The sequence below is a fragment of the Rattus rattus genome, chromosome 1, assembly GCF_011064425.1.
Source record: "Rattus rattus isolate New Zealand chromosome 1, Rrattus_CSIRO_v1, whole genome shotgun sequence".
Classification (NCBI taxonomy): domain Eukaryota; kingdom Metazoa; phylum Chordata; class Mammalia; order Rodentia; family Muridae; genus Rattus; species Rattus rattus.
In genome coordinates this window covers 252238482-252266041 of record NC_046154.1, presented here as the reverse complement: position 1 = coordinate 252266041, position 27560 = coordinate 252238482, and the positions used below count along the sequence as shown (strand labels likewise).

The 27560-nt window shown below is 43.8% G+C and overlaps 1 protein-coding gene across 3 annotated transcripts in view; it reads left to right on the top strand.

Annotated features, from left to right (window-relative positions):
* Nucleotides 1–27560, top strand: part of Tcf20 (transcription factor 20) — a 99922-nt gene that overhangs the window by 51268 nt on the left and 21094 nt on the right. For all 3 annotated transcript variants that reach the window (XM_032918570.1, XM_032918567.1, XM_032918562.1), the window contains exon 2: nucleotides 5–5791. In XM_032918570.1, coding sequence (XP_032774461.1) covers nucleotides 41–5791 — 5751 coding nt within the window. In that variant the 5' untranslated portion in view covers nucleotides 5–40. The remainder of the gene's footprint in view (nucleotides 1–4; nucleotides 5792–27560) is intronic.

The window sequence follows — 27560 nt, the reverse complement described above, 5'->3', positions numbered from 1 at the left end:
CTAGGAGGGCTGCTGGCCTGCTGCTGTGCTGCTGAACAGTATGCAGTCGTTTCGGGAGCAAAGCAGTTACCACGGAAACCAGCAGAGCTACCCACAGGAGGTGCACAGCTCATCCCGAATAGAAGAGTTCAGCCCTCGTCAGGCCCAGATGTTCCAGAATTTTGGGGGAGCAGGTGGTGGTAGCAGTGGCACTGGCAGCAGCAGTAGTGGACGGCGAGGAACAGCTGCGACAGCGGCAGCAATGGCTAGTGAGACCTCTGGCCATCAAGGCTATCAGGGTTTCAGGAAAGAAGCTGGAGATTTTTACTACATGGCAGGCAACAAAGATACCGTGGCAGCAGGAACTCCACAGCCTCCTCAGCGAAGGCCTTCTGGGCCTGTGCAGAGCTATGGACCTCCCCAGGGGAGCAGCTTTGGCAATCAGTATGCGAGCGAGGGTCATGTGAGCCAATTTCAAGCACAGCACTCTGCCCTTGGTGGTGTGTCTCATTATCAGCAGGATTACACAGGGCCTTTCTCTCCTGGGAGTGCTCAGTATCAACAGCAGGCCTCTAGCCAACAACAACAGCAGCAGCAGCAGCAGCAGCAGCAGCAACAGCAGCAACAGCAGCAACAGCAACAGCAGCAAGTACAGCAGTTGAGACAACAGCTTTACCAATCCCATCAGCCTCTGCCACAAGCCACTGGACAGCCAGCCTCTGGCTCATCCCATCTACAACCAATGCAGCGGCCCTCAGCTCTGCCATCTTCTGCTGGTTATCAGTTAAGAGTGGGTCAGTTTGGGCAGCACTACCAGTCTTCTGCTTCCTCTTCTTCCTCCTCCTCCTTTCCTTCACCACAGCGTTTCAGTCAGTCTGGACAGAGCTATGATGGCAGTTACAGCGTGAATGCTGGATCTCAATATGAAGGGCATAATGTGGGTTCTAATGCACAGGCTTATGGGACACAGTCAAATTATAGCTATCAACCTCAGTCTATGAAAAATTTTGAACAGGCAAAGATTCCACCAGGATCCCAGCAGGGACAGCAGCAGCCACAGCAGCAGCCACAACCTCAGCAGCAGCAGCAGCAGCCGCCGCCGCAGCAGCAGCAACAGCAGCAACATCCCCCCCAGCATGTGATGCAGTACACAAATGCTGCCACCAAGCTGCCTCTGCAAAGCCAGGTGGGGCAGTACAACCAGCCTGAGGTTCCTGTAAGGTCCCCTATGCAGTTTCACCAGAACTTCAGCCCTATTTCTAACCCTTCTCCAGCTGCTTCTGTGGTTCAGTCTCCAAGCTGTAGCTCTACCCCTTCTCCTCTCATGCAGAGTGGTGAGAATCTCCAGTGTGGGCAAGGCAATGTATCTATGAGTTCCCGAAACCGAATTTTACAGTTAATGCCTCAGCTCAGTCCAACTCCATCAATGATGCCCAGTCCTAATTCTCACGCTGCAGGATTCAAAGGGTTTGGATTAGAAGGGGTGCCGGAAAAGCGGCTGACTGATCCTGGGTTGAGTAGCTTGAGTGCTCTGAGTACTCAAGTGGCCAATCTTCCTAATACTGTCCAGCACATGTTACTTTCTGATGCCTTGACACCTCAGAAGAAGACTTCTAAGAGGCCCTCATCATCATCTAAGAAAGCAGATAGCTGTACAAACTCAGAAGGCTCCTCACAGCCTGAAGAACAACTCAAGTCCCCCATGGCAGAGTCACTGGATGGAGGCTGCTCAAGTAGTTCAGAAGATCAAGGCGAGAGAGTGAGGCAACTAAGTGGGCAGAGCACTGGCTCTGACACCACCTATAAGTGTGGAGCTTCAGAGAAAGCTGGCTCCTCACCCACGCAAGGTGCTCAGAATGAGGCCCCTAGGCTCAGTACCAGTCCTGCTGCTAGGGAAGAGGCTGCCTCTCCAGGTGCTAAGGACACATCACTGTCATCTGAGGGGAACACAAAAGTCAACGAGAAGACAGTTGGGGTGATTGTCTCCCGAGAAGCCATGACAGGCCGGGTAGAAAAATCTGGTGGACAAGATAAAAGCTCGCAGGAGGATGACCCTGCCGCCAGTCAGAGGCCACCGAGCAATAGTGCTGCAAAGGAAGGGAGCCACACAGCGCTTCCACAGTCAGAGCCCCTGGGAGGCGGGGGCAAGGGGAACAGGAATGGGGACAGCAACAGCTCTAACCACAATGGAGAAGGGAGTGGCCAGGGTAGCCACTCTGCAGTAGGCCCAAGCTTCACAGGCAGGACTGAGCCTAGCAAGTCTCCTGGAAGTTTGCGCTATAGTTACAAAGAGAGTTTTGGGTCAGCTGTACCACGAAATGTCAGTGGTTTTCCTCAGTATCCTTCTGGACAAGAAAAGGGGGATTTTGGCAGTCATGGGGAGCGAAAAGGTAGAAATGAGAAGTTCCCAAGTCTCCTACAGGAAGTGCTTCAGGGTTACCACCACCATCCTGACAGAAGGTATCCTAGAAGTGCTCAGGAACATCAAGGGATGGCTAGTGGCCTGGAAGGAACTGCAAGGCCCAACATCTTAGTCAGTCAAACCAATGAATTAACCAGCAGGGGCCTTCTGAACAAGAGTATTGGATCCCTGTTGGAAAATCCCCACTGGGGACCATGGGAACGGAAGTCAAGCAGCACAGCTCCAGAAATGAAGCAGATCAGTTTGTCTGACTACCCCATTCCCAGAAAGTTTGAGATAGAACCTTCATCATCAGCCCATGAGCCTGGGGGCTCCCTTTCTGAAAGGAGGTCAGTAATCTGTGATATTTCCCCACTAAGACAGATTGTCAGGGACCCAGGGGCTCACTCTCTGGGACACATGGGTGCTGATGCCAGAATTGGGAGGAATGAACGTCTCAACCCAAGTTTAAGTCAGTCAGTCATTCTTCCTGGTGGATTGGTGTCCATGGAAACAAAGTTGAAATCCCAGAGTGGGCAGATAAAAGAGGAAGACTTTGAACAATCCAAATCTCAAGCTAGTTTCAACAAGAAATCTGGAGACCACTGCCACCCTACCAGCATCAAGCATGAGACTTACCGTGGCAATGCCAGTCCTGGAGCAGCAGCCCATGATTCCATTTCAGACTATGGCCCACAAGATAGCAGGTCCACACCAATGCGGCGGGTCCCTGGTAGAGTTGGTAGCCGGGAGACTATGAGAGGTCGGTCCTCTTCTCAGTACCATGACTTTGCAGAAAAATTGAAGATGTCTCCAGGCAGGAGCAGAGGCCCAGGGGGAGACCCTCATCACATGAACCCACATATGACTTTTTCAGAGAGGGCCAATAGGAGTTCTTTACATGCTCCTTTTTCTCCCAACTCAGAAAGCCTGGCCTCTGCTTACCACACAAATACCAGGGCTCATGCTTATGGGGACCCTAATACTGGTTTGAATTCCCAGCTTCATTATAAGAGACAAATGTACCAGCAGCAACAAGAGGAGTATAAAGATTGGGCCAGCAGTTCTGCTCAGGGAGTGATTGCTGCTGCACAACATAGGCAGGAAGGGCCACGGAAGAGCCCACGGCAGCAGCAGTTTCTTGACAGAGTACGGAGCCCCCTGAAAAATGACAAAGATGGTATGATGTATGGCCCACCAGTAGGTACATACCATGACCCAAGCACTCAGGAAGCTGGGCGCTGTCTCATGTCTAGTGATGGCATGCCTGCCAAAAGCATGGAATTGAAGCACAGCTCTCAGAAGTTACAAGAGTCTTGTTGGGATCTTTCTCGGCAGACTTCTCCAGCCAAAAGCAGTGGACCTCCAGGAATGTCTAATCAAAAACGGTATGGGCCACCCCATGAGCCAGATGGACATGGACTAGCCGAGTCTACACAGTCATCCAAACCTAGTAATGTAATGTTAAGGCTTCCGGGTCAAGAGGATCATTCTTCTCAAAATCCCTTAATCATGCGGAGGCGGGTTCGTTCTTTTATCTCCCCTATTCCCAGTAAGAGACAGTCACAAGATGTAAAAAACAGCAGCACTGATGATAAAGGGCGCCTCCTCCACCCATCAAAGGAAGGTGCCGATAAAGTGTACAATTCCTACAGCCATCTTTCTCACAGTCAGGATATCAAGTCTATCCCTAAGAGAGATGCCTCCAAGGACCTTCCAAACCCAGACAATAGAAACTGTCCTGCTGTTACCCTGACAAGCCCTGCTAAGACCAAAATACTGCCCCCACGGAAGGGACGGGGATTAAAATTGGAAGCTATAGTTCAGAAGATCACATCCCCAAATATTAGGAGGAGTGCATCTGCAAACAGTGCTGAGACTGGGGGAGACACAGTCACACTGGATGATATACTATCTCTAAAGAGTGCTCCTCCGGAAGGTGGGACTGTGGCTAATCAGGAGGCTGAGATGGAAAAGCGAAAGGGTGAGGTGGTATCTGACCTAGTCAGTGCAACTAACCAGGAATCGAATGTTGAAAAACCTCTTCCAGGGCCTTCTGAAGAGTGGCGTGGCAGTGGGGATGACAAAGTCAAGACAGAGGCACATGTAGAAACAGCTTCTACTGGAAAAGAACCCTCTGGTACTATGACATCCACAGCTTCACAGAAGCCTGGTGGTAACCAAGGGAGACCAGATGGTTCCCTAGGTGGGGCAGCACCTCTAATCTTTCCTGACTCAAAGAATGTAGCTCCAGTGGGCATATTGACCCCTGAGGCAAACCCCAAGACTGAAGAGAAGGAGAATGATACAGTCATGATTTCACCCAAACAAGAAAGTTTCCCCCCAAAAGGGTATTTCCCATCAGGAAAGAAAAAGGGGAGACCAATTGGTAGCGTGAATAAACAAAAGAAACAACAGCAGCAACCACCTCCACCTCCTCAGCCCCCTCAGATGCCAGAAGGTTCTGCAGATGGAGAGCCAAAGCCAAAAAAGCAGAGGCAAAGGAGGGAGAGAAGGAAGCCTGGGGCCCAGCCAAGGAAGCGGAAAACCAAGCAAGCAGTTCCCATTGTAGAACCCCAAGAACCAGAGATCAAGCTAAAGTATGCTACCCAGCCACTAGATAAAACTGATGCCAAGAACAAGTCATTTTTCCCTTACATCCATGTAGTAAATAAGTGTGAACTTGGAGCTGTTTGTACAATCATCAATGCTGAAGAAGAAGAACAGACCAAATTGGTGAGGAGCCGGAAGGGTCAGAGATCTCTGACCCCTCCTCCCAGCAGCACAGAAAGCAAGGTGCTCCCAGCTTCATCCTTTATGCTGCAGGGGCCTGTGGTAACAGAATCTTCTGTTATGGGGCACCTGGTTTGCTGTCTTTGTGGCAAGTGGGCCAGTTACCGTAACATGGGTGACCTCTTTGGACCCTTTTATCCGCAAGATTATGCAGCCACTCTTCCGAAGAATCCACCTCCTAAGAGGTCCACAGAAATGCAGAGCAAGGTCAAGGTTCGGCACAAAAGCGCTTCTAATGGTTCTAAAACTGACACCGAGGAGGAGGAGGAGCAGCAGCAGCAGCAGAAGGAGCAGAGGAGCCTAGCTGCTCATCCTAGGTTCAAGCGGCGCCACCGCTCAGAAGACTGTGGTGGAGGGCCTCGGTCCCTGTCCAGGGGGCTCCCTTGTAAAAAAGCAGCCGCTGAGGGCAGCAGTGAAAAGACTGCCTCAGACACAAAGCCCTCTGTACCTACCACTTCAGAAGGCGGTCCTGAGCTGGAGTTACAAATCCCTGAACTACCTCTTGACAGCAACGAATTTTGGGTCCATGAGGGTTGTATTCTCTGGGCCAATGGAATCTACCTGGTCTGTGGCAGGCTCTATGGCCTGCAGGAAGCGCTGGAAATCGCCAGAGAGATGGTAAGAGAAACCCCTTACCAGCTTGGGTTCTGGTCACTTCACTTTGGCCCTGGTTCTTATACCTTGGTCTTTGTTCTTACACGTCACAAGTTCTTTCCTTGACCCAAATGATAAACAGAAGAGGAAGTGATTTTAGATGGTGTGGCTTACCTATATTTTCATCAGTAAAGTCATGTTTTTGCCTGTGAGAATTTAGGAAACAAGGGTCCCTGTTATACCTTTTCTCAGCCCTCATTTTTGCACGGTAGGAGGTCGTTCACTGTTAGCAGTGCGGGTTTCCTAAGCACTGCAGCTAGTTTTCTGAGTAATATTTTACTACCATTTAATTTGCTAATTTTTGTAAATTATTTTCCAATGTGTGTACTCACATACTACACTGGTTACATCCCCTGTCTTCCTAAACACTGTACTGCTTTAGGTTTTGTTTAGTTTTATCTGATTTGGTGCAGGGTCTTACTCTGTGGACCAGGCGGACCTTAAACTCAATTCTCCTGTTTCAGTCTTTTAAGTTCTGAGATTTCAGACATGAACCACCTCACCTGGTGAATGCTCTTTTCGAGACAGGATTTCTCGGTGTGTAGCCTTAGAACTACACTGTAGACCAGGCTGGCGTCGAAAGCAGAGATCTGCTGCCTCTGCTGTCCAAGGGCTTAGCTTAAAGTCACTCCAGCACCGCCTAGCACCTTTTATTTTCTTAAGTATATTCTTTAGCCCTTACTTGGCAGATGGAGTATTCTCTAGATCTGCTCTTTAGTTCTTACTCTCGGCCGCTCATCATGACCGCTCACTACACTGCTGACACTCTGCTGTTCTCATCCCTTCCGTGTTCCTAGACTTATTTAGGGGAGCATCATCCATTAGTAGGTTATTTTTGAGGCTTTTAAGGTTCTTTTTGTTTTGTTTTTTAAACTCAAACACCTTTATTTCCTTCCTTTCTTGTTAAATTATTTTAAATGTCTGACCATGAGTTTTCACGCAGGAGAAAAAGATGCTAAAGAGTGATTCTTTGGGAATGTCTGTTACAGCATGGACAAAGCATTCTCTGTGAAGACCTGGACATCTTTCCACTTGTTATCAGTGTACTCCATGCTCCTTTGGAGAGGATGCTTCTCCTAATTAAGTCATGTTGAGTTAGGAAGTTTTTACTTCCTCTCTCAGACTTGGAGCTAGCATTCCCATTTTCCAGCCCCAACTCACACACACCCTTTTCTGCGTGTAAAGCAGACATGATAACCGCTACACTATGGAACCGGGCCACACACCCTTTTCTAAGGTCTGTGCCGCAGTTCATTTGTCTTCCTGTTGCTCCTCTATTACACTTTGTTCTCTGCTTCCTTTGAGCCCAGTGAGTCATTTTTGTCTTATTCCAGGCTTTAGCTTTCAGAATCTGTATGCTTTCTTCTTCAAATCCTCATTAACCTCATGTCTTAGGGTTCTTATTGCTGTGAAAAAAATACCATGACTAAAAGCAACTTGGGGAGAAAAGGACTATTTCATCCTTCCCCTTGTAGTCCATCATACTGGGAAGTCAGGACAGGAACTGAAGGCAAGAACATGGCTGGCGGTTGGAACTTATGCAGGGCCACAGTGGAACACTGCTTACTGGCTTGTCAGTCTATTTGCTTATATAACTCAGAACCACAAGTTCAGTGGTGGCACCACCTCTGGCAGGTCTGGCTCTCCCAGTAATAACTAGTGAAGAAAATGTACTACAGGCTTGCCTATAGTCTGTAGTCTGGTGGGGGCACTTTATTAATTGAGGTTCTGTCTTCCCAAATGACTTTACTGTCTGCCAAGCTGATACAAAAACTAGCAGTATACCTGGTAAGTTTATCCACTTCCCTTTGTGGAAAGGGACCATGTATGTAAATGTATTTCAGTCTACTACATTAAACCAGGTCACCAATAATCAGGCTAAATCTCTAATATGTGTCTAAATCTGTAGACAATGTTATAGAAAGAAAAAGGCACTTTATAAATGATGCAATGATACAGCGTCCCTAAATCAGTTAGCTTCTTCTAAAGGGTGAATGGTGAACAGCATTTAAGTGAAAACACTAAAATTGCCACTCAGAATGTTAGCCTACTACTTGTCAGATTTGATCCTAAAATAAAATCCAGAATATTTTAATTGGAACAGATACACAAATATGGTAATGTCTTTCCTAGTCCTCTCTTTACAACTTTTAGTGACTAACATCATCAACAAAAAAGTAGCACTTCAGGGCACAAGCAGGCAGTGGTGCTTGGTGCCAAAGCTGAGAAGTCTGAGCTCAATCCCTGTGGCCTACATGGGGGAGATACTAAAAGTACTTCCAAGTTTTAGAACTGGACTTATAACCACAACTGTTTGAGAAGTACTTTAATTTTATTCTTTAATGGATAGAAATGTGAAATGCTTCATTTAAGGAGAATGATGTAAAGAAAGTCATTTGACTTTGTGCTTCTTTGTAGTAGATTTGAGCCAAAGTTCTGTCTTTAGGTTTGATGTAAACCACTGCTCCGTCAGAGCTGTACATCTCATTCTGTTGACAGTACCAGCAGTTGACCATGTTAAATCTTGAACTGAAGCTTTCCGTGTCTTTCCTCTCTCTTCCACAGATGTTTAGTTTACACCTCACCTTAAGACTAGAATGCTAGCTTTATGGTTTAAACTTAAGTTTTCAATATACTTGAACATCTGTATTATCCTTGTCAGCTACCCAATAAAATGGGAAGGGAAAACACTGTCATTTTATTATACTTACAAGTCTGCTTAGTTGGCTTTCATGCTAATGCCTGCCTGCCTGCCTGCCTGCCTGCCTGCCTGCCTGCCTGCCTGCCTCCTTCTCTCCCTCCCTTCCTTCCTTCTTTCCTTCTGTTTTTTTTTTGGGAGGTGGGCCTGCCCTTGAATTCTTGATCCTTCTGCCTCAGCTTCCCAACTGCAAGGATTTTAATCATTCATAGATTATGACAACTGACTGACCGTGTTTCTGTTTTTTGGCAGAGGTAGTTAGATCCCTGTGAGTTTGTGGCTTGCCTAGTGAGTTCCAGGTATGCCAAGGTTACATAGTAAGATCCTGTCTTAAAAAACAAATGAATAAAACTGTGTAAACAACTGAAGTGGGTGAGGGGCTTTACTCTTCTCTAGTGCAGCTCCTCTGAGTATCTCATTTCACTGTTGTTCCCTTTACTTCTGTTCAACCTTACAAACTGTTTATGTGCATTGGTAAAAACATCATGATTCTGCAATGACTTGACGTGGAAGTGCTGTGGAGATTTTTGCTTCTTAAGATGCGTATGTTGCAATTGATTTATATGTAGTGTTCTTGAGACACTTAGGAATGTGAAGATTTGGAGTCACAGTGGAAGATGATCTGGTTGTATTTCCTCTTTGCTCTGTACTGTTTCTCTGTGCTCTGCCATTGCACCCTTTCCAAAGTATACTTTTGCCGTCCTCTTGAAGAAGATCTACCCCAAACACATGCGTGCGCGTGCGCAAACACACACGCACACACACAGAGAGAGAGAGAGAGGGAGAGGGAGAGGAGAGGGAGAGGGAGAGGGAGAGGGAGAGGGAGAGGAGAGGGAGAGGGAGAGGGATAGGGATAGGGATAGGGAGAGAGAATATGAATGAGAATATATATGTAAAGAACTGGGTTTTGGCTAAAGTTTTTTCCTTTGGTTTTTTTTTTTTTTTTTTTTTTGGTTTTTTTTTTTTAAACTCAGAGGCAGCTTCCAACCTGAGTTGGAAGCCAAGTGGTAGAAAAAGAGAAAACTCACAAATTGTCTTATGACCTGTGGCACACAGGTACCCATGTACATACATCTTAGTTTTCAGTTGCTGTGAAGAGACAACATGACCAAGACAGCTTATATAAGAAAGTTTGTTGGGGTCCTGCTTACAGTTTAATAGGGTTAGTCCCGATCATCATGACGGCAGGCAGGCAGGCAGGCAGGCAGGCAGGCAGGCAGGCAGGCAGGCAGGCAGGCAGGCAGGCAAGGCACTGGAGTAATAGTTGAGAGCTTCCATGTTGAGACGAAACCCACAAGGCAAGGAGATAAAGAGCTAACTTTCTCAGGCCTCAAAACCCACTCCCCCAGTGACATATCTCCTCCAACAGAGCCACATCCAATCCTTCCCAAACAGTTCCAAACATTCAAATATACGAGTGCAGAGGAGGGACTTGAGGAGGTGGGGGTTTGGGGGATGGCATTCTCATTCACATATGTACAAATAAATATATGTTTAAAATTTTCAGCTAGTATTCTAAAGATTATATTAAAGAGTCTTTGTTTTTTATTTTTGTTTTGTTTTTCAAGACAGGGTTTCTCTGTGTAGCCCTAGCTGTCCTGGAACTTGCTCTGTAGACCAGGCTGGCCTCAAACTTATGAGATCTACCTGCCTCTGCCTCCCAAGAGCTGGAATTAAAGGCATGCAACACCACTTCCCAGCTAGAGTAAAGTTTTTTTTTTTTTAATTGGATATTTTATGTACTTAGATCTCAAATGTTATCTCTTTTCCCCCTTCTCTCCTCCCTTTTGCCCCCTCCCCCTTCCCCTGCTTCTATGAAGATGTTCCCACTCCCACCTCAGCACCCTGGCATTTCCCTACATTGGGGAAATGAGCCTTCGCAGGACCAAGAGCCTTCACAAGACCAAGGGCTTCTCCTCCTATTGATGCCAGACAATACCATCCTCTGCTACATATGCTGCTGGAGCCATGGGTCCCTCCATGTGTACCTTTTGGTTGGGGGTGTAGTCCCTGGGAACTCTGGGGGGTCTGGTTGGTTGATATTGTTGTTCTTCCTATGAGGTTGAAAACTCCTTCAGCTCCTTCAGTTCTTTCTCCATTGGGGGTCCCTGTGCTCAGTCCCATGGTTAGCTGCAAGCATCCTCATCTGTATCAGTGAGGCTCTGGCAGAACCTCTCAGGAGACATCCATATCAGGCTCCTGTCAGCAAGCACTTCTTGGCATCAGCAATAGTGACTGGATTTGGTGGCTGCCTATGGGATGGATCTCTAGGTGGGGCAGTCTCTGGGTTACCTTTCCTGCAGTCTCTGATCCACTCTTTGTTCCTGTATTTTCTCCTGTGAGTATTTTGTTCCCCCTTTTAATAAGGACTGAAACATCCACACTTTGGCCTTCCTTCTTCTTGAACTTCATATGGTCTGTGAATTGTTTCTTGGGTATTCTGAGCTTTTGGGCAAATACCCATTTATCAGTGAGTGCATACCATGTGTGTTCTTTTGTGATTGGGTTACCTAGAGTGCAGATTCTTAACACATGTTCAAGTAATGGATAATTTACCTTGTGATGTCTAACCGACCGGACTTTAATTTACTTAACTCTAATGGTCTTAGAGTTGTCCTCCCTCCCTCCTCCCCTCACTCCTTCCATCCCTCCCTCTCTTCCTTCCTTTTTTTATCCCTCTGAGACAGGGTCTCTTCTAGCTGCCCTAGAACTGGATCTGTAGACCAAGCTGGCCTTAACTCACAGAGCTCTGCCTGCCTCTGCCTCTGCCTCTGCCTCTGCCTCCTGAGTGCTGGGAGTAAAGGCAGGTGCTACACATCATCCAGCTTAGCTAGTTTCTGTTATTGTGATAAAGCACCACAACCATAAGCAATTTTGAGAGGAAAGGGTTTATTTTATCTTACAGATTATAGTCCATCATCTAGGGAAGTCAAGCCAAGAAAGAACTCAAATAGTACAGGAACCTGGAGGCAGGAGCTGATGAATAGGCCCCAGGAGGAATGCTTATCGGCTAGCTCCACCTACCATTTTATAGCATTCAGGATCACTAGTTTAGGGGTAAGATCGCCCACAGTGAACTGTGTCCTCCTGCGTCAATCATAAATTTAAAAAAATATACTCTAGGCTTGCTCATAGGCCAGTATATGGTGGGAGCATATTCCCAAGTGAGGCTCCCTTTTCCAGAATGGTGCTAACTTCTGTCAGGTTGACCTAAAATTAGCCAGCACAATTTGTAAATGTACCTCTTTGTTACTATTTTGAAATAGCTCTCTATAATAGTTCAACAGTCTTCTTCAACTTCACGATTGCTGGGATTATGAGCATGTGCCACCTTACTTGATTTTCAATTACAAGTTTTAAAATGTTTTAAAAATCATTACTTTTAAGCCTAGCATGGTGGTGGACACCTGTGATCTCAGAGTCTGGAACACAGGTTCTAGGCTAGCTTAGGCTACATGTGACTCTATTTCAAAAAGCAAGTGGAATAAAATAGTAAATTTAAAAACAACACGATTAGACTGTAGCATGAAATAAGATAATGCACACTAGCACAGCAGAATCCAGTCAGAAAGTCAGCTTTCTTGTTGACTGAAGTAAGCCGTGTTCTCCATGATCTCTTAGTTCACATTTTTACTGTTTAAAATTAGTGGCTTCTTGTTTAGATAGATGGCTCAGTGGTTAAGAGCACTGACTGCTCTTCCAGAGGTCCTGAGTTCAGTCCCCATCAATCACATGGTGGCTAATAGCCATCTGTAATGGAATCTGATGCCCTCTTCTGGTGTGTCTGAAGACAGATACAGCATTCTGATATATACATATAATAAATAAATAAATCTTAAAAAAATATTAGTGGCCTCCAAAGCCTGATAAGACTGCTGCTGCCAGCCAGATCTCATTGGAGCTTTGACTTAATTTGTGTCTCTTGTTTTTAACTCCAGTAACTACACTCCAGTAACTATACACACAGGTCACAGTGGCATCTGCTTCTGCTTCCTCTCCTCTCTGTCTCCTTTTTACTCTCTCCATCCCCCATTCTTTCAGCTACTTGCTTGTCTTCGCTCCTACTTCCCTCCTTGTGTATATAACTAGATCTCTAAGGGCAGGCCTCAAGGCCTTCTCATCTGTCACCACAACTGCAGCTTACTGGAGAACAGGTGTAATTATTTCATTTACCTCTTCCCTTAAAACTGTATGGAGTCTCTTTAAGTCTACAGAATATCATTAGTGTTAAAGATCTAGAGAAAGAGTTAACTGCCTTTTCACCAGTGTTTCCTTCCAAATTCTAAGGAATTTTAGGTGAATTTTTCAGTTTTTAATTTTATTGAATATAGTATTAATCTATAGAGCAGTTATAACAAGTTGAAGAACTATACTTTTCCTGCAGCCTGTTTGTTGACTTTTTTAAAAAGATGGTGGAGGTACATTGTAGCAGATTTAAAAGTAAAGCTTAGAAGAAGTAGAGTGCAGTACTTTGGGAAATGCTGCAAGACCATAACACAGATACTGATAAACAAGTCACAGATACACAGACTGCTGTATGCCAAGCCAAATAACTGTGGGCCTAGGTACTGCTTGACCATGAGGGGTGTGACTAACTACAGTGTGTGCTAAAGTTAGGCATGTGTCTCATAGCAGCAATCTGAATCCCTACTAGAAAACCAGCGACAATGCTAGAGTGCTTGAGGGAACTTAAAAGTAAGCTATCTATAAATGTGGTTATAAAGAGAATTTTTTCATGAGGACTGGTGGTGTCTTCATGATGTGTCTTCATATATGTCTTCAGTAAAGATATGTTCCTATTAGAGTGCTCACTCAGTAGTCTGTAGTTCCTTGTGTTCTCAGGAGCTCATTCCAAGAATCTCCAAATCACTTTGGTAGAATAGTTTGCATATGGATAAGCTGTTTTCTTCTTTATTTTGTTCATGTAAGGAGACTTAGATTTGGGAGGGACCAGAGTATGATTTTCAGACGAGTATTGATCTGAACCTTAGGAAATAGCATTGGTCAACATGTTTATTCTTCAAACAAAAGGAAGGGGATGAAGTCTACCTTGTACATTAAGTAAAAACATGAAGGGCTGGGACTATATGCATCAGGATCCTGCTTGCCTGGCTTGTACCAGACCCAGAATTCTATCCCCCCAGCAAACAAAAAATCATTAATATTCTTGTGAGTTAGCAAATTTTGAGAGTAACTACCAAAGAATGAATAGAGCCTGCCTGGCAATGAAGTTGGTTTTGCTTGATTTGTTTTTTTTTTTTTTGTAGTACTGGGAATTAAACCCACGGATTCATACTCATATATGCTACACAAGTACTTTCCCACCTAGCTGTATATATCCCTAGTCCAGAATGGAGTTTGTTTGTTTGTTTGTTTGTTTTGGTTTTTGAGACAAGGTCTTTCTACATAGCCCTGACTGTCTAGACCTCACTGTAGATAGTAGACCAGGTGAGCCTCAAACTCACACAGAATCTACCTACCTCTGCCTCTCCAGTGCTAAGATTAAAGGTGTGCCCTTCACCCCACCCCGGCCCTGTTTTTAGACTCAAACTAATTAAGATTGTGTGGCATAAAAGTATAGATTAAGGCAGACATTTCCTAGTTCCTCCCTTTCCTCAGTTAATGAAATTGTGAACTCTTAGAGGTTGCATTGGTGCTTTAAGGTGATCCTAATGGCTTTCAGTTTATGGACAGTTCCAAACCACTAGAGAGATTTTCTCAACACAGGAACCATATGGCCTGGTTTGTGTGTCATGAAGAAGCTCAGGAGAGAGGAAGGAAGAAGTGAACAGTGAGGAGAAGCGTTGGAACGAATGAGCATAGTAGTTGATGTTGTCTGAATATGAAGGAGAAAAGGAAATGGGAAAGGATGGACTGGAGGAATGCTTTAGGATTTATAGTGGGTCAGTTTTATACTAAGCAGATAGGGCAGCTAAAGGTTAGTGAAGGAGTTCAGGGTATAGCTGCTAATGTTAGCTGCTAAAGTTCTCGCTTAGCCAGCAAGTGGTGCGGATGGGAAGACATCACTGATGGAAAGGAGGAGGACATTTACAGTTGATATGATGTGGACAGAAGAAAGAACTTGATATGTAAGCAGTTCAGCCCAAAACACCTGTTACAGTCAGCAGTAGGCTTTAGTATAGAATTTTAAAATAAGGACTGATTTTTTACTTAGCTTTCCAAACAAATGTAAAAATAGTAAACTTTAAAAATTAGAAGTCTTCAAGAGTGGGGGTGCTATGCCACTCCTGGGAATTTCAGTGGACAACTTTCAGAAGTTTTTTGGTTTTGGTTTTGGTTTTAAACCACATGGGTCCCAGGGATTAAACCCAGGTCATCAGGCTTGGCTTTATCCCACTGAGCCATCTTACCAGCACCAAAATAGTAAAATAGGAAATTTTACTCAAAAGTGAAATAGGAAATCATAAGATCTGTAGAGCAAAATAACTTGTTATTCTAATTATTTCATAAATTAAAACTGGAAGAGGGGAGTAGGAAGGGCAAGTAATTGTTTTTCAGCTGAGCTTGGAGTCACATACTCTGCCCTTGAGAAGACGGATCAGGAGTTCAAGGCCATGCTTGGTTACATAGCAAGCTTGAAGCTAGAGTGAACAAAAAAAGTGAACAAAACTGGCTCTTTGGGGTTTCTTTTTATAACTTCTCAAGATAGCTCACAGTATACTATTAGGGAACTACAATTGCATTTAACTGTGAGAACTGAGGTGAATCAATGATATTACGGGCCAAAACACCCCTCTCTGTTTTGCATAGTAGCAACCATTTCCCAGCGCTCCTAGACTGCAGCTTGGAGCCTTTGCACACAGAATTGAAACTAGACAAAGTGCATGCGTTACTGTTCAGTCAGGCGAGCTTTGAAGGGGAGTCGATGCTGTGGATGCACGTTCTCTCCGAGGGCCTGACATAATTCCAATCACAGGAAATGGAGATGTGGGAAATGCAAGAGAAGACTGCGCCTGATACAGTGATGGCGTAGGGTCACGTTACTTCTGATTCTTGAAGTAAGCCAGGTTTGGTAGAGTTACAGGTTTGGGCTGTTACATTTAGGATCTGATGCTTAATTAGAAAATATTGGCACATACTGCTAAGAAATGAATAAGGAGAATTTAAGAACTGCCTCATAGTTTGTGCAGATGCACGAATTTCTAGTTCAACTTGAATCTCAAAAGATAAAGATCCCTTAGATAGAAGTGGAACCCACCACTCCACTGGCACTAAATCTCTCTTGAAATGTTTTGTCAAAAGGGCAAAGGGAAATAAATGCTAGTAGAAGGAAATGCTTTCTCTTAAACGCTATTTTTTCAATAGGTCTCAGGCATGGCCCATTGTGACTGAATCTGTGGAGGCATCTGGGCTTTTTTAGACTGAAAATTCTGAAATTTTGGTTCATATGTAAGGCCCCTGTTATGAGTAAAAGTTACTCAGCTTGTATAAAACTACCTTAGAATGCTTTAGCAGGTAATAATTAAGAAAGCGATAATTGCTAGGTGATTCCCTTTGTTGAATTCAGTAGAGATTCCAGGTGAAGAAATAAAAATACACTAATACTCTGAAGAGGTGGCCCCTCAAAATTTGAAATCTCTTTGTCACTGGGAAACTTGGCACCTCCCATTTTAGAAAGCAGGCCTGGATGCATAAGTTTGCCTTTATTCCTAAAAAGCACATTGAAGGTGAGACTTGGGGGCATATGGATATAATCCTAGCCCTTGGCAGACTAAGGCAAGAGAATCGTGATTTTGAAGGTAGCCTGGGTTATATAATGAGAACTTGTCTTAAAAATATTAATATGCCATGCAGATACATTGACCTCAGCTCACCTGATTCCTTGCTCCCACTTCCTGGCAGCAAAGTGCTGTTTGGAATTCACGTTTTATTAATACCTGTTATACATACGTTTAGTTGCCCTCCATCCAGCATTAATCTTAACTCCTTGTTCTTGCTCTTGGCTTTGAAGTGTAGTTTGTCAGGGCCTTGCTATAAGTCTGCTCCTGTGCAGGCTTTCTTCTTGTTTATTGTCTGTCTTTTGGGGAGCAGTTGAGTCCAATATTGCTGATGACAGAGGCAGCAGGCTGCCATGTTGAGAGCATTTCCTGTGAAAGAGCTTGACCTCTTAACACCCTGAGCTCAAGCTCGAGATCTGCAGTCCAGCTTGACTGCAGTTGCTAGTGTACCATGGTTTCCTACCCCACCATTCAGAAGCCTGGAGACTTAAACTCCTCTCTCATCCAGACATTACGTTCTATGGATTAATGTTTCCTACATAACTCATAGCTTTATATCTCATGCCTCTAGTCACCCTCTTGGCTCAAACCTTCATCTTTCTATCAGAATGACTTCTTCACTGGTTTCTTTGTATTGTATTTGACTGCATCAATCCATTCTCCATGCCCAGCAGGATTTTTTTTTTTCCTCTTTGTTGGTTGGTTTTTAAGATGTGTGTGTGGGGTATGTGTGGAGGTGTCTGTAGATGTTAGATGTAGAGTGCTCATCACTCTGCCTGTTTTCTGAGCCAGGGTCTCTTCTTGAACCTGGGGCTTATGTTTTGGTTAGGTTGGAAGCCAGCCAGTTCCATTGATCCTCTTGTTTCCATCTTCCTTGGCACTGGGGACATAGGCATTTGTGGGGCTTACTCAGTTTGTTATGTGAGTGTTGGGATCTAAACTTCAGTTCTCATATATGCAAAAGATTTGCTTTTAACTGCTGAGCTGGTTTTTCCCACCTCTGAGGTGATCTTGCTGAAACCTAGGTATGTGTTCAGTAGCACCAAATACTCAGTTTATCCACCCAGCATTTAATCAGCATCCATTATGTACCAGTAATAAATCAGCTCAAGTAAGTGAATTGAAGCCGTGTGATAAAGACTGACGTATGGTTGCCTTAGATTGGGTCCAGGCAAAGGTTTTCTGAGAATCTGAGAGGAGAATGATGGGAAGAGTCAGCCTTGGGATCTGAGACACTTTCCGTAGAGGGAATGATTGGCACCATAGGCTCTCAGGAGGGTTGGAGCTTGGCAGATTAGGGAACAGGAGGATATGGATATGCAGCACAGTTGACTCAAATGAGAGTGCAGTGAGGTGATGTTGTATGCAGCACCATTCCTTACGACAGAGTACTAAAGGAGGAACAGTTGGTAAGGGGACAAGGATTTATATCTTGTCTCTGTTAATTAGTTCTAAGATGCTTCTTAGTTAAGTGCGGAAAATTCCAGTTCAGGAGTTTCTAATGGATGGTTTCCTAATTTTTTTCAACTCAGTGACATTGTAGCTTAGTTTAGGTCAGCACCTGTGTAAATGCTGTGATGCCATGGTCCCCGGATGCTGTGAGTTTATGTAAGACAGCAAGAAGCTCACCTGAATTGGGAAGGGTGTTGGGAAGGGCATCAGGCCTAGAGTCCTACTGCACCCAGACCCACTGCTGTTGGAGTGACTTAAGTAGCTAGAACATTAATTGGCAGGAGAACTCGACATACATCAAGATACACAGCCTCCTGCGATCCCAGGCTCTTCCACTGTACCCTCAGAAGCTTGTCATCTACCAAGAATATGCTTTTAATCTGTCCAGCCTCTTCTCCTGGCTTTCTCACTGTCACTGCCTTCCTCTCCCCCTTATCTCTTGGGCAGAAGCAGAGTCTTCAGCAGTTAGCCTGTGCGCCACACCCTCTTCAGGAGCTTTGTGCTCCTTCCCTCACTGTGACACCTTAGTCTAGGTCGCCTAAGAGCCCGTAATTGAAGAACATGCTGCATTAGCAGGCATGGCTTGTTTTTTTTCCCTTCTTTCCTCTCTCCTTTCTTCCTCTGTCCCGTTCTATGATTGTTGGTAGGTATCTTTGTAAAGTTGCTTTACTATCCTTCCAGACCTATATTATCCCACCTCTTAGGAAAAAGGGGAGGGAACTATTAAGGTGATTATGGATAAGATCTTAGAATTCAATTCCAAAGATCACATTCAAGCCTTTCTAGATTAGCTCTAGAAAACTGTCCAGACACACACGCTGTGGTACTTCCTCACCAGTAAGTACCAAGTGTGGCTGGCCCTCGGCTCCTTGAATTTGGATCTCTTTGTTCATTGGTATATTTTTAGTTTTGACAGTTTAACTATTTTCATCCTCTACTTGTTTTTTGTCTTTAAATCCCATTTCTAAAAGAAAACCCATACAATGGCACCATCTTATTGTAGCATTGATTCTGCCGCCAAGGGCCAGAAGGAGGGAGCACAAAGGCCCTGGGGTTTACTAACAGTTTTTGAAGACACCAGAAGAATTTGTTAGGCAGTGAGTAATTATAGAACATTAGAGATCTCTGATCAGCCTTCTTCCAAACATTCTTCTAGGAATTGATTTTTTTTTTTTTTTTGGAAAATGGTATCTTATAGCCTCTTCACCTACTTCTTATCCTGAAAAATAGTACAAGAACTACCCTTTTAGGTTGTGGATGAATGAGAGTTGTCTCAACAGTGAGTAGACGCTAAAATGCTAAACACGAGAGCCAGGCATGGAGGCATACATTTATAATCCCAGTACTCAGACTGAAGCAGAAGACATAGTAGATGCCAGGCTAGCCTGAACTGATTTGTTCCAGGCCAGCCTGGGCTACAAGTGAGGCCAGTTTAAAAAACAAAACAAATAGGGCAACTCAGTAAAATGCTTGCTATGCAACATAGCACGGAGACTTGACTTTGGATGTTCAGCACCCACATAAAAAAGCGAGGTGTAGCCGAGTGTGCCTGTAATCCCAATGCTGGGGAGGCAGAAACAGACTGATGTCAGACACTTGCTGGCCAACCAGTCTAGCAGAATTAGTATGCTCCAGATTCAGCAAGAGACCTTATTTTTTAAAAAAGAAAAGTTGGAGAAGGCCTGGAGAGACGGCTCAGTGGGTTAAAGTACCGTCTGTTCTTCTAGAGGATTCCCACAAGGCTGCTCACAAGTATCTGTACCTCCACTCTCCGAGGACCAGATGTCCATCCCACCCCCAAAAGAAATAGATGGAGAAAAAGACACTGGATGTTGACCTTTGGCCCAGTACATGCATGTGTGTCCAAACAAACGTATCTATCATACATACAAATGAAAGAAACAAAATAAATGGAGGTAGGAGAGAAACATTTCTAACCTTGTCACATTACTTGGAAGTTTCCATTTTCTTTACTTGTTAAAGTACCTTGACTTCTCAATTCCTCCTGGGAGACACTAAATCAGGATGAAGTATAATGGACTGAACCTGTAATCATTACCCTAGGAGCTGGCAGTCTCCCAGTGTTGTATCCATAGTCTGCGTTTGTAACTCACCTTTTACTTCAGGCAGCGCAGCTACAAGTGACCAAATCATCCTTTGAGAAAATGAGGTGTCATTTCAGAGAACTCAGTGTTGGTGGTTTGGTCACACACCTGTTACCAAAGTGCTCTTAAAGATCTGGACCAAGCAGCTTTGCCTTGCAGTACAAGTCACCAGGAGTAAGAATGCCCGTGGTAGTCAGAGTGACCTGAAATGTATAGAGCGTGACCTTTTCTAATGCCTGGCTAGGACAGTGGTTCACCTTAGGGTGTGGGAACCATGATCTGTGGGCAATTTCACTGAAAGTAACTTAAATATGCTACCATTTCCATATGGTTGGTTGTCCCCCAATATTTCAGTGTTGAAATTTAATTCCAACTGTGCAGTATAAGGATGATAGAAACGTAATGCATATAAGTTATTTAAGGTTGGGTCTTTTAGGAGATGAGGCCTTAGAATGATCCTCCATGATTAGAATCCTGGTAGCTTTATGCATTTCCAAAGCCCTAAGCATAAGCAAATTCCTTTCTGCCGGATAGGACAGCTTTGCCTGGCAGGACCTTGACCTATGAAGTCTTAGTTATTCAATTGAAAGTTTACATAGATGAGAGTGTTGGGGAGACAGACAGAGGCCTGAGCAAGAAATGGTGAGTTAAATGCAATATAAGTGCACAGAGAGTCAGTGAAAAATAAAGGTTCTTAGTGCAAAAGGTTGGGCCCATCTTTGGAGAATTGTGTTTTAGTAGTATCTTCACTGGTTAGAAATCTATTAGATGTGTCTGATTATGGCAGATACTATGTCAAATCATAGAGATTTTTATTTGGGTGCCTCACAGATAAGCAGTTTCATTTTTGGTTTCCTGTGTATGTACTGAGCTCACAGATGGTCTGAGCCCTAGAGAGAAGCAGTGCTATAAAGAGTCACTTCCATAGTTAGTGATTTTAGCCAAAGGATGGCCTGTTAGTTTCACAAAGCACAAAATGTAACCATTCATTTTATCTAGCCAGTATACTGTTTGACAACCAGTAAAATAAAAATATGCAGCTTAGAAGTCAAGATTTTAAGCTCTGTAAAGATGCACTTCTACACTTCTGAAGATGTTGCCCTCTCCCCATCACTGGGCTGCTGCAGGTTTCTGCTCCTGCTGGGTTCAGCCTTTTCTCAGGTTTGCAGAGGAAAAATACTTATTTACTTCCTTAAGCCTAGTCCCCTATCAGCGCTCAGAACCCCTCCTTTCTAACCTCTTAACATAAATCCCTTTTCTTAACATGGAAACAATTTCCTGAGAGAAAACATTTGCAGGAAATTTGTGTGATTTTCTTCTTGGACTGAAAAAGAAACCCTCTGGTTAAAATTATTTTAACAAAGTCTATACACCTGTAAGATAAAATACAAAGGGATTAAGAAACAAGCAGCTGGACAGCCCACAGAACCATCACAGTGCATGCAGCCCGTTACTGACATGTAATAGCCACGGTTCTGACAGTGAATTAGCATAAGAATATGGGTGTACTCTGTGCAGGAGAAACACTATTAAAGCAAGCCTTGTGAGTAATGTTTTAATACCTAGAAGAAATGGGGAATGGGTTTTAACTTAAATTGTTCCAAGTGGATGAATTTTGTTTGTGAAATTGCATTAGATTGCTCTGTTTGCCTTCTTAAATTATTATTGCTGATTCCGAAGACTAAAACTGCAGAGAACTGGAGTTAGGGAATTGCAGAGCATTTAGAACCCACAGCAAGCGGCCAGTACCTATGCCTGCTATAGACAGTTGACGTGCAGCTCTGTGTGGTAGTTAGGAGCTTTTCCCTTATGGATAACTTGACTTGTTAGGCTCCTTTACTGCTACCCCGCCTTATGTCACGTTCATCATCTTCTGTAGTGTTCACTAAAGCAAGATGACTGAGCATACGGAGAGATGCTGTGCTGGGAACGTTTAGCAAGTACCCTCCTGTCTAACCTGGTCTCCCGCTGCTGAAGTAGAGAAGTAACAGAAAATGGCTAGAAGTGCTACTGTTAAAGTTTTTGTTGCTTTTATAGAGTATCCTAGGAGTGTCCTATATGCTCGCTCACGCCCCCCTCCACCTCCCTCCCTTCCTCTCTCCCTCCCTCACCACTCCCCTTTCTTTTCTCTCTAAGTAAAGCTTTTGGCCTTCTTTGTAATAACATGTTCAGGGCATTTCGTTTTCTCCCTTAACCAGTATCCTTATATAAGGCCCTCTTCACATTTCTCAGCTGGATATTTATCCCCATGTTACTGACTTAAAGACAGACAGACACACCAGTTTTTCAAAGTCAGAGAGATGCTGAGCAGACCAGCTTGGTCTACAGAGCAAGTTCCAGGACAGCCAAGGCTATACAGAGAGAGAGAGAGAGAGAGAGAGAGAGAGAGAGAGAGAGAGAGAGAGAGAGAGAAACAAAGACGCATCAGTGTGGTCTTTTTACCCCTTTTGTTTGCTGCATGGTAAAATCTATTGCCTAAGTTGTGTGTATTATAAATATATTCTGATCTGATCAAGGTTGTAGCTAGTTCTGCTATCCCGGCAGGTGAAGCATAGAAAATTTGGAAAGATGAAGGAAAAAAAGCCTTCAAACTTGACTGAAAAAATTCTGACCTCACTGTAAACTGAAGGTAGGCCATACCCATGGACACAGAAAATAAGAACACTTGCCCTCCTCTTGGACCAGAGTGGAGGCCAGGAACACAATTAGGAGATGCTGCCCAGAGTAGCTGTACTCTCAACACTTGAATATTGATCCCATATTTTATGTTATTTCTGGAGCCAGCTATACCCCACAACTGCCACTCCCTTAGCCAGAGGTACTGTGGCAGTTTTGTAATGTAGCTTGAAAGGTGTTCCCAGTAGCACAACTTTTTTGGTTTTATATCCTAGTGGCCTTGAGTAGCCTGCCCTTTCATGTTGGGCATATAGGCATGTGCCACTTTACCCAGAACCACTTTTTCCCCCTTTGAAATAATTTACATGTGTTTATATGTGTATCGGGGGAATGTGTGCTGTGGTACACATGTGGGATTGAGGACAGCCTGTAGGAGTCATCTGCTCTCTCCTTCATGTGGACCTACTTTTTGATGGGAGGTCTTATGGGAGTAAGAATGGACAGTTTTTTTGAGAGATTATTTCTATCTTTGGGAACTTTGTGATGTATATGGCTATTTTTTTCTTTCTTTCTTTGTTTCTTTCTTTTTTTTTTTTTTCTTTTTTTCTTTTTTTCGGAGCTGGGGACCGAACCCAGGGCCTTGCGTTTGCTAGGCAAGCGCTCTACCACTGAGCTAAATCCCCAACCCCTATTTTTTTCTTTCTTTTTCCTTTCTTTTTTCTTTTTGGTCTTTTCAGACAGTGTGTCTTGCTTTCTAAGTCATCTGGCCAAACTTGAAATACTTCTGCTCTTAGTTCAGGCTTACATGTGAGCCACCATGATGGATGTAGCCCAGGTGGTCAGGCTGGCTCAGTAAGCCCTTCTCACGTGGTCAGTGTTTTTGGACTCCTGCTAATTCTTTCATTTGTTATGTGTTCCTATGTATTTCAGTCTCCGTTTAAACATCTTCAAATGCAAAATGCTTCAAGAGACTTTTAAAAAAAGTATTGCTCAACTACAGAAGACCTGAGACAGGAGTTCAGTGAGAGTAAAGGAGCCAGGGGTGTGCAGTGAGGCCTGCAGGAGTAGACTCTTCAGCCTTCGAAAGGGGATGCAGAGATGCAGACAGCTGCCTCACTCACTTATAAAAGACTGTAAGGAAAGCAACAGGCCCCACAGTCTGCTTTTTCTTTAAGCCTTGGTCTAAGTGGAAAAAATATGGTAATAAGTAAATGACTTAATCTGCCTTAATTTAATAGACTATTAGATATTTACTGTACCCCAGTTTTGACATTAGTAGGTGCTAAGAATATAATACATATACAAAGATATTTCATGTTTTTTATAAATTATAACTATATTTTTTGTAGTTTGTAAGATTCTTTTACAGTGATTTTACACAACTTTATGAGGAAAGTAAAACCAAGTATCCCCATTTTATAAGATGATGGCTTTTGGCCCTCAGTCTTTTGTTCACTAGATCTATGCTGATTTGGACCTAGGTAACAGTCAAATTAGACCAACCATGTTTAGTCTAACATGTCAGTCGAACCCGGAAACTTTGTGCTAAGTACAAAAGTAGGCTTTAACCAGTGTGCGCTGCTAACATTACTGCTAGCTGACTTCTTGTACTGAACAACTTTTGAGGTGCAAATTTAATGAATTCAGGCTTTGCAGTTGACACTTGCAGAACAGCTGTGGGACATGAGTACTTCTAGTACATCTGTGCACCTGTTGGAGCGATAAACCAATGAGCCTGGGAAGAAAAAACTCCGGGCTGTGAAGACAGTCAGGGTATGCTGCTTCTACTGCTACTGCTCTCTTCTTTTCTTTCCTTTTCTTCTCTTTTCTTTTCTTTTCTTCTCTTTTCCTTTCATTTTCTTTCTAAGATTTATTTAATTTATAATGTGAATACACTGTCACAGTCAGATCCCATTACAGTGGTTGTGAACCACCATGTGTTGCTGGAAATTGAATTCAGGACCTCTGGACAACCAGTTCGAGCTCTTAACTGCTGAGACATCTCTCCAGCCCTCAGGGTATGGTTCTAGGGCTGGCACGAGTGCCATCCTCCAAGACAAACCAAGCTGTGTTCCCAGATAAGGACTTTGATAGAGAAACCTCAGGAGAGTAGTATCTTGCTCTAAGAAAAGACTAAGGCATATACTGTCCTGCCAACACTTTAAAGCCCTCTGGAAAGAAAGTAGCTGGGATAAAAAGTTGCCATGGCGGGTTTGGGGATTTAGCTCAGTGGTAGAGCGCTGCAAGGCCCTGGGTTCGGTTCCCAGCTCCGGAAAAAAAAAAAAAAAAGTTGCCATGGCCATAAAGGGTAGTGTGAGGGAGACCATGTTGCACTCATGTAGCAGGAGCACATAGTGAGATTCACAGATGTTTCTGCCCTAGATATAGAAGGTATAATTAAGAGAGAATAAATTTCTTATTGCTAGCAAAAAACAAATACTTTCCCCACATTTCCCCAAGCATTAGCTTTTGACAAATGGTGGAATGGTCAGCTCCGCTAGCTTGCTTCAAGGCTCTAATGTGTATTGCTTGCATTCTCCCCATCAGCTATATTTCAGTGTGCCCATCCAGGGGTGCCGGAGTAGATACTGTGAATATGGACAGAAGAGTGCAGGGCTGAAAGCTAGGGTGCAAGTCTGAAAGGCTTGCTCAGAGTCGATCCATCAATTGGATTGACGCACTGACCAACTGCTGCAGTGCTCGAGGCTGCTCAGAGGCGTGCGTCCGTTCGTTCACTAAGCAGCATGATTATCCCAGGTCACTGTCAGCTCTCAGGGAAGTGCTGTTGTGGAGTGAAGAGTCATACAGTATTCTTCCTTCTGCCTCCCTCAGATGAGGAGAAGATGGCTCCTAGTCAGTTCAGCCACTGTAGTTTGCTACTTCAAGTCACCGAACCCTGCTTCTAGACTGTGACAGGCACTTGTGAAAGGCCAGGCTGCATGAATGTCTTCTTAAATCTGCCCAGAAACTAAGACATTTTGTAATTTATTGACAAGGTTTCTGGTGCCTAAAAATATAAGGGTTTTGTGTGTGTGTGTGTGTGTGTGTGTGTGTGTGTGTGTGTGTGTGTGTGTGAGACAGAGAGAGAGAGTTGCTTGAAAATAATTTTTACTCTTTTTCTATTAAAAGAAAATTAAAATTTTCCTTTCTTCATCAGTTTAAGCTAATATATGTTTGAAAAAAGCATCTTGGTGTGGTGACAACATGCCTATAATCTTAATACCTGTAAGAGGCAGGTGGACCTTTATGAATTTGAGATCAGTCTGACCTACATAGCAAGTTCCAGGCCATGCCAAGGCTATAAAAAAAGGGGGTGGGGGAGGAAAGAAATTAAATTCAAGACTAGGCTGAGCTATATGAGACCCTGTCTCAATTTTTTTTTTAAAAAAAGCAGAAGAAAAAAATGTATCAAGATTTAAAATCATAATGTAGTCTGCACTTAGCCTGCATTGGCTGGGTACTGCCACTGCTCTGCCTGCTCCTCACCCTTCCTAAGTCAAGGACATTTGCTGTGCAGGGACTTAGCATTATTATAGTATCATATCACAGTATGGGACAAGTGCAGGTAAATTTTTTTCTTCAGGTAAAACAAGGAGTAAAATTATACTGGCTAACGTATAAGTTTGGGTATAGAGTGGACAAGTGGAGAGTTTAGAGAGAGGTTTTTATATTTCTTTGTTAGTTGGCACATAGGAGGCACATTGATTGATTGATTGATTGATTGATTGATTGGAGTTTCTCTTGTTTGATTGTTTTGTTACATAGACCAGGCTGGCCTGGAACCCAGAGCTCCACCAAGCTACATCATGAGTGCTGGGATTAAAAGCATTATTAGTTCTTGTAAAATGTGGGATGGTTAAATGAATTAATTGGTGGAACTGAGAGAAGCATGGCAGGGTGAGGAGAGTTGAACTTGTGGGTAGTAGAAAAAAGCTACAGTTCTATATTCTTTGCTTTAGTTTCTGCTTCTTCAACTAGAAAAAAAAATTGAGAACAGACTCACTGTGCCACCTTTAGGGACCTTGCGATAGCAAAGCTGACTTCATCAAAAGGAAATGCAATTGTAGTGTTTCCCATGAGGGAGAAATTTGTTGCATTAAAGAATGTAAGAGAAAAATGAGCAGTCACTTCTGTGTCACTGCGAGCTTCTCAGAAATGCCTTGCCATGACTTCCTTGCCATGACATATCACATGCCTGTTACCTACAAGTCCAATGTGAGCCCCACTGGCTGGATTCAGTTGTTAGCTGTGCTCTCTTCTACTGGAAGCTTAGGGATGATTTTTGTCTGCCTGCCTTTTTTGAGCTCTGACTACTTGCAGTCTTTGGCTTGTGGCCCTTTCTCCCATCTCCAGAGTTAGCAGCAGTCTTGCACACGAGCCTGCTCCCACTTCCACATCTCCCTGAAGCCCATAGCTCTCCTCACTATGAGAAGATCTTTGTTTTTAATCAGTGTATTGGAAATAGATCCATACCCAGGTGATGAGCACACTGTCCCCATTTTGAGACTTATTACCTCTGGAAAAGTATTAAAAGTCACTGACACTGGGGACTCCGAGGAATATCAATGGAGGCTTCAGTTCTGCCTTTGCACCCATAATCTTTGATTGCTGGATAGGGTATATAGAAGTCTAGTGGAGAAAACATGGATTCTAGCCTGTCATTGTAATAATTTCATAGTCTATGTTACAAGTTAAGGAGTTCTACGATTGCTTAGAGGATTTGCCCTTCTAGCTTAGCTCTTTCTGGTGTTCCCTGGTCTCCAGACTACAGTTGTGTGAAGCACTGGACTAAACCATCTGTAAGGCGCTTTCTTGGAGGTCCTTATAATCCCTGTAGGGTCTGTTCTTTTGAGTGCAATGTAGTCAGCTTTATTGCACTTTTAAAAATGTTATCTGTATGAATGTTTTGGCTGCATGCGTGTGTATGTACCACATTACTGCCTGATGCCCCAAGAAGTCAGAAGAAGGTATTAATCACCTGGAACTCTGGATCTGGTGTTAGAAAATGGTTGTGGGCCACCAAACTTGGGTCCTCTGGAAGAGTCAACTGTTCTTGCCCACCAACCCACCTCCAGCTCCATATCATGCCTTTAGCTGGAAGAAGCAGGTTGCTTTCAGAGGTC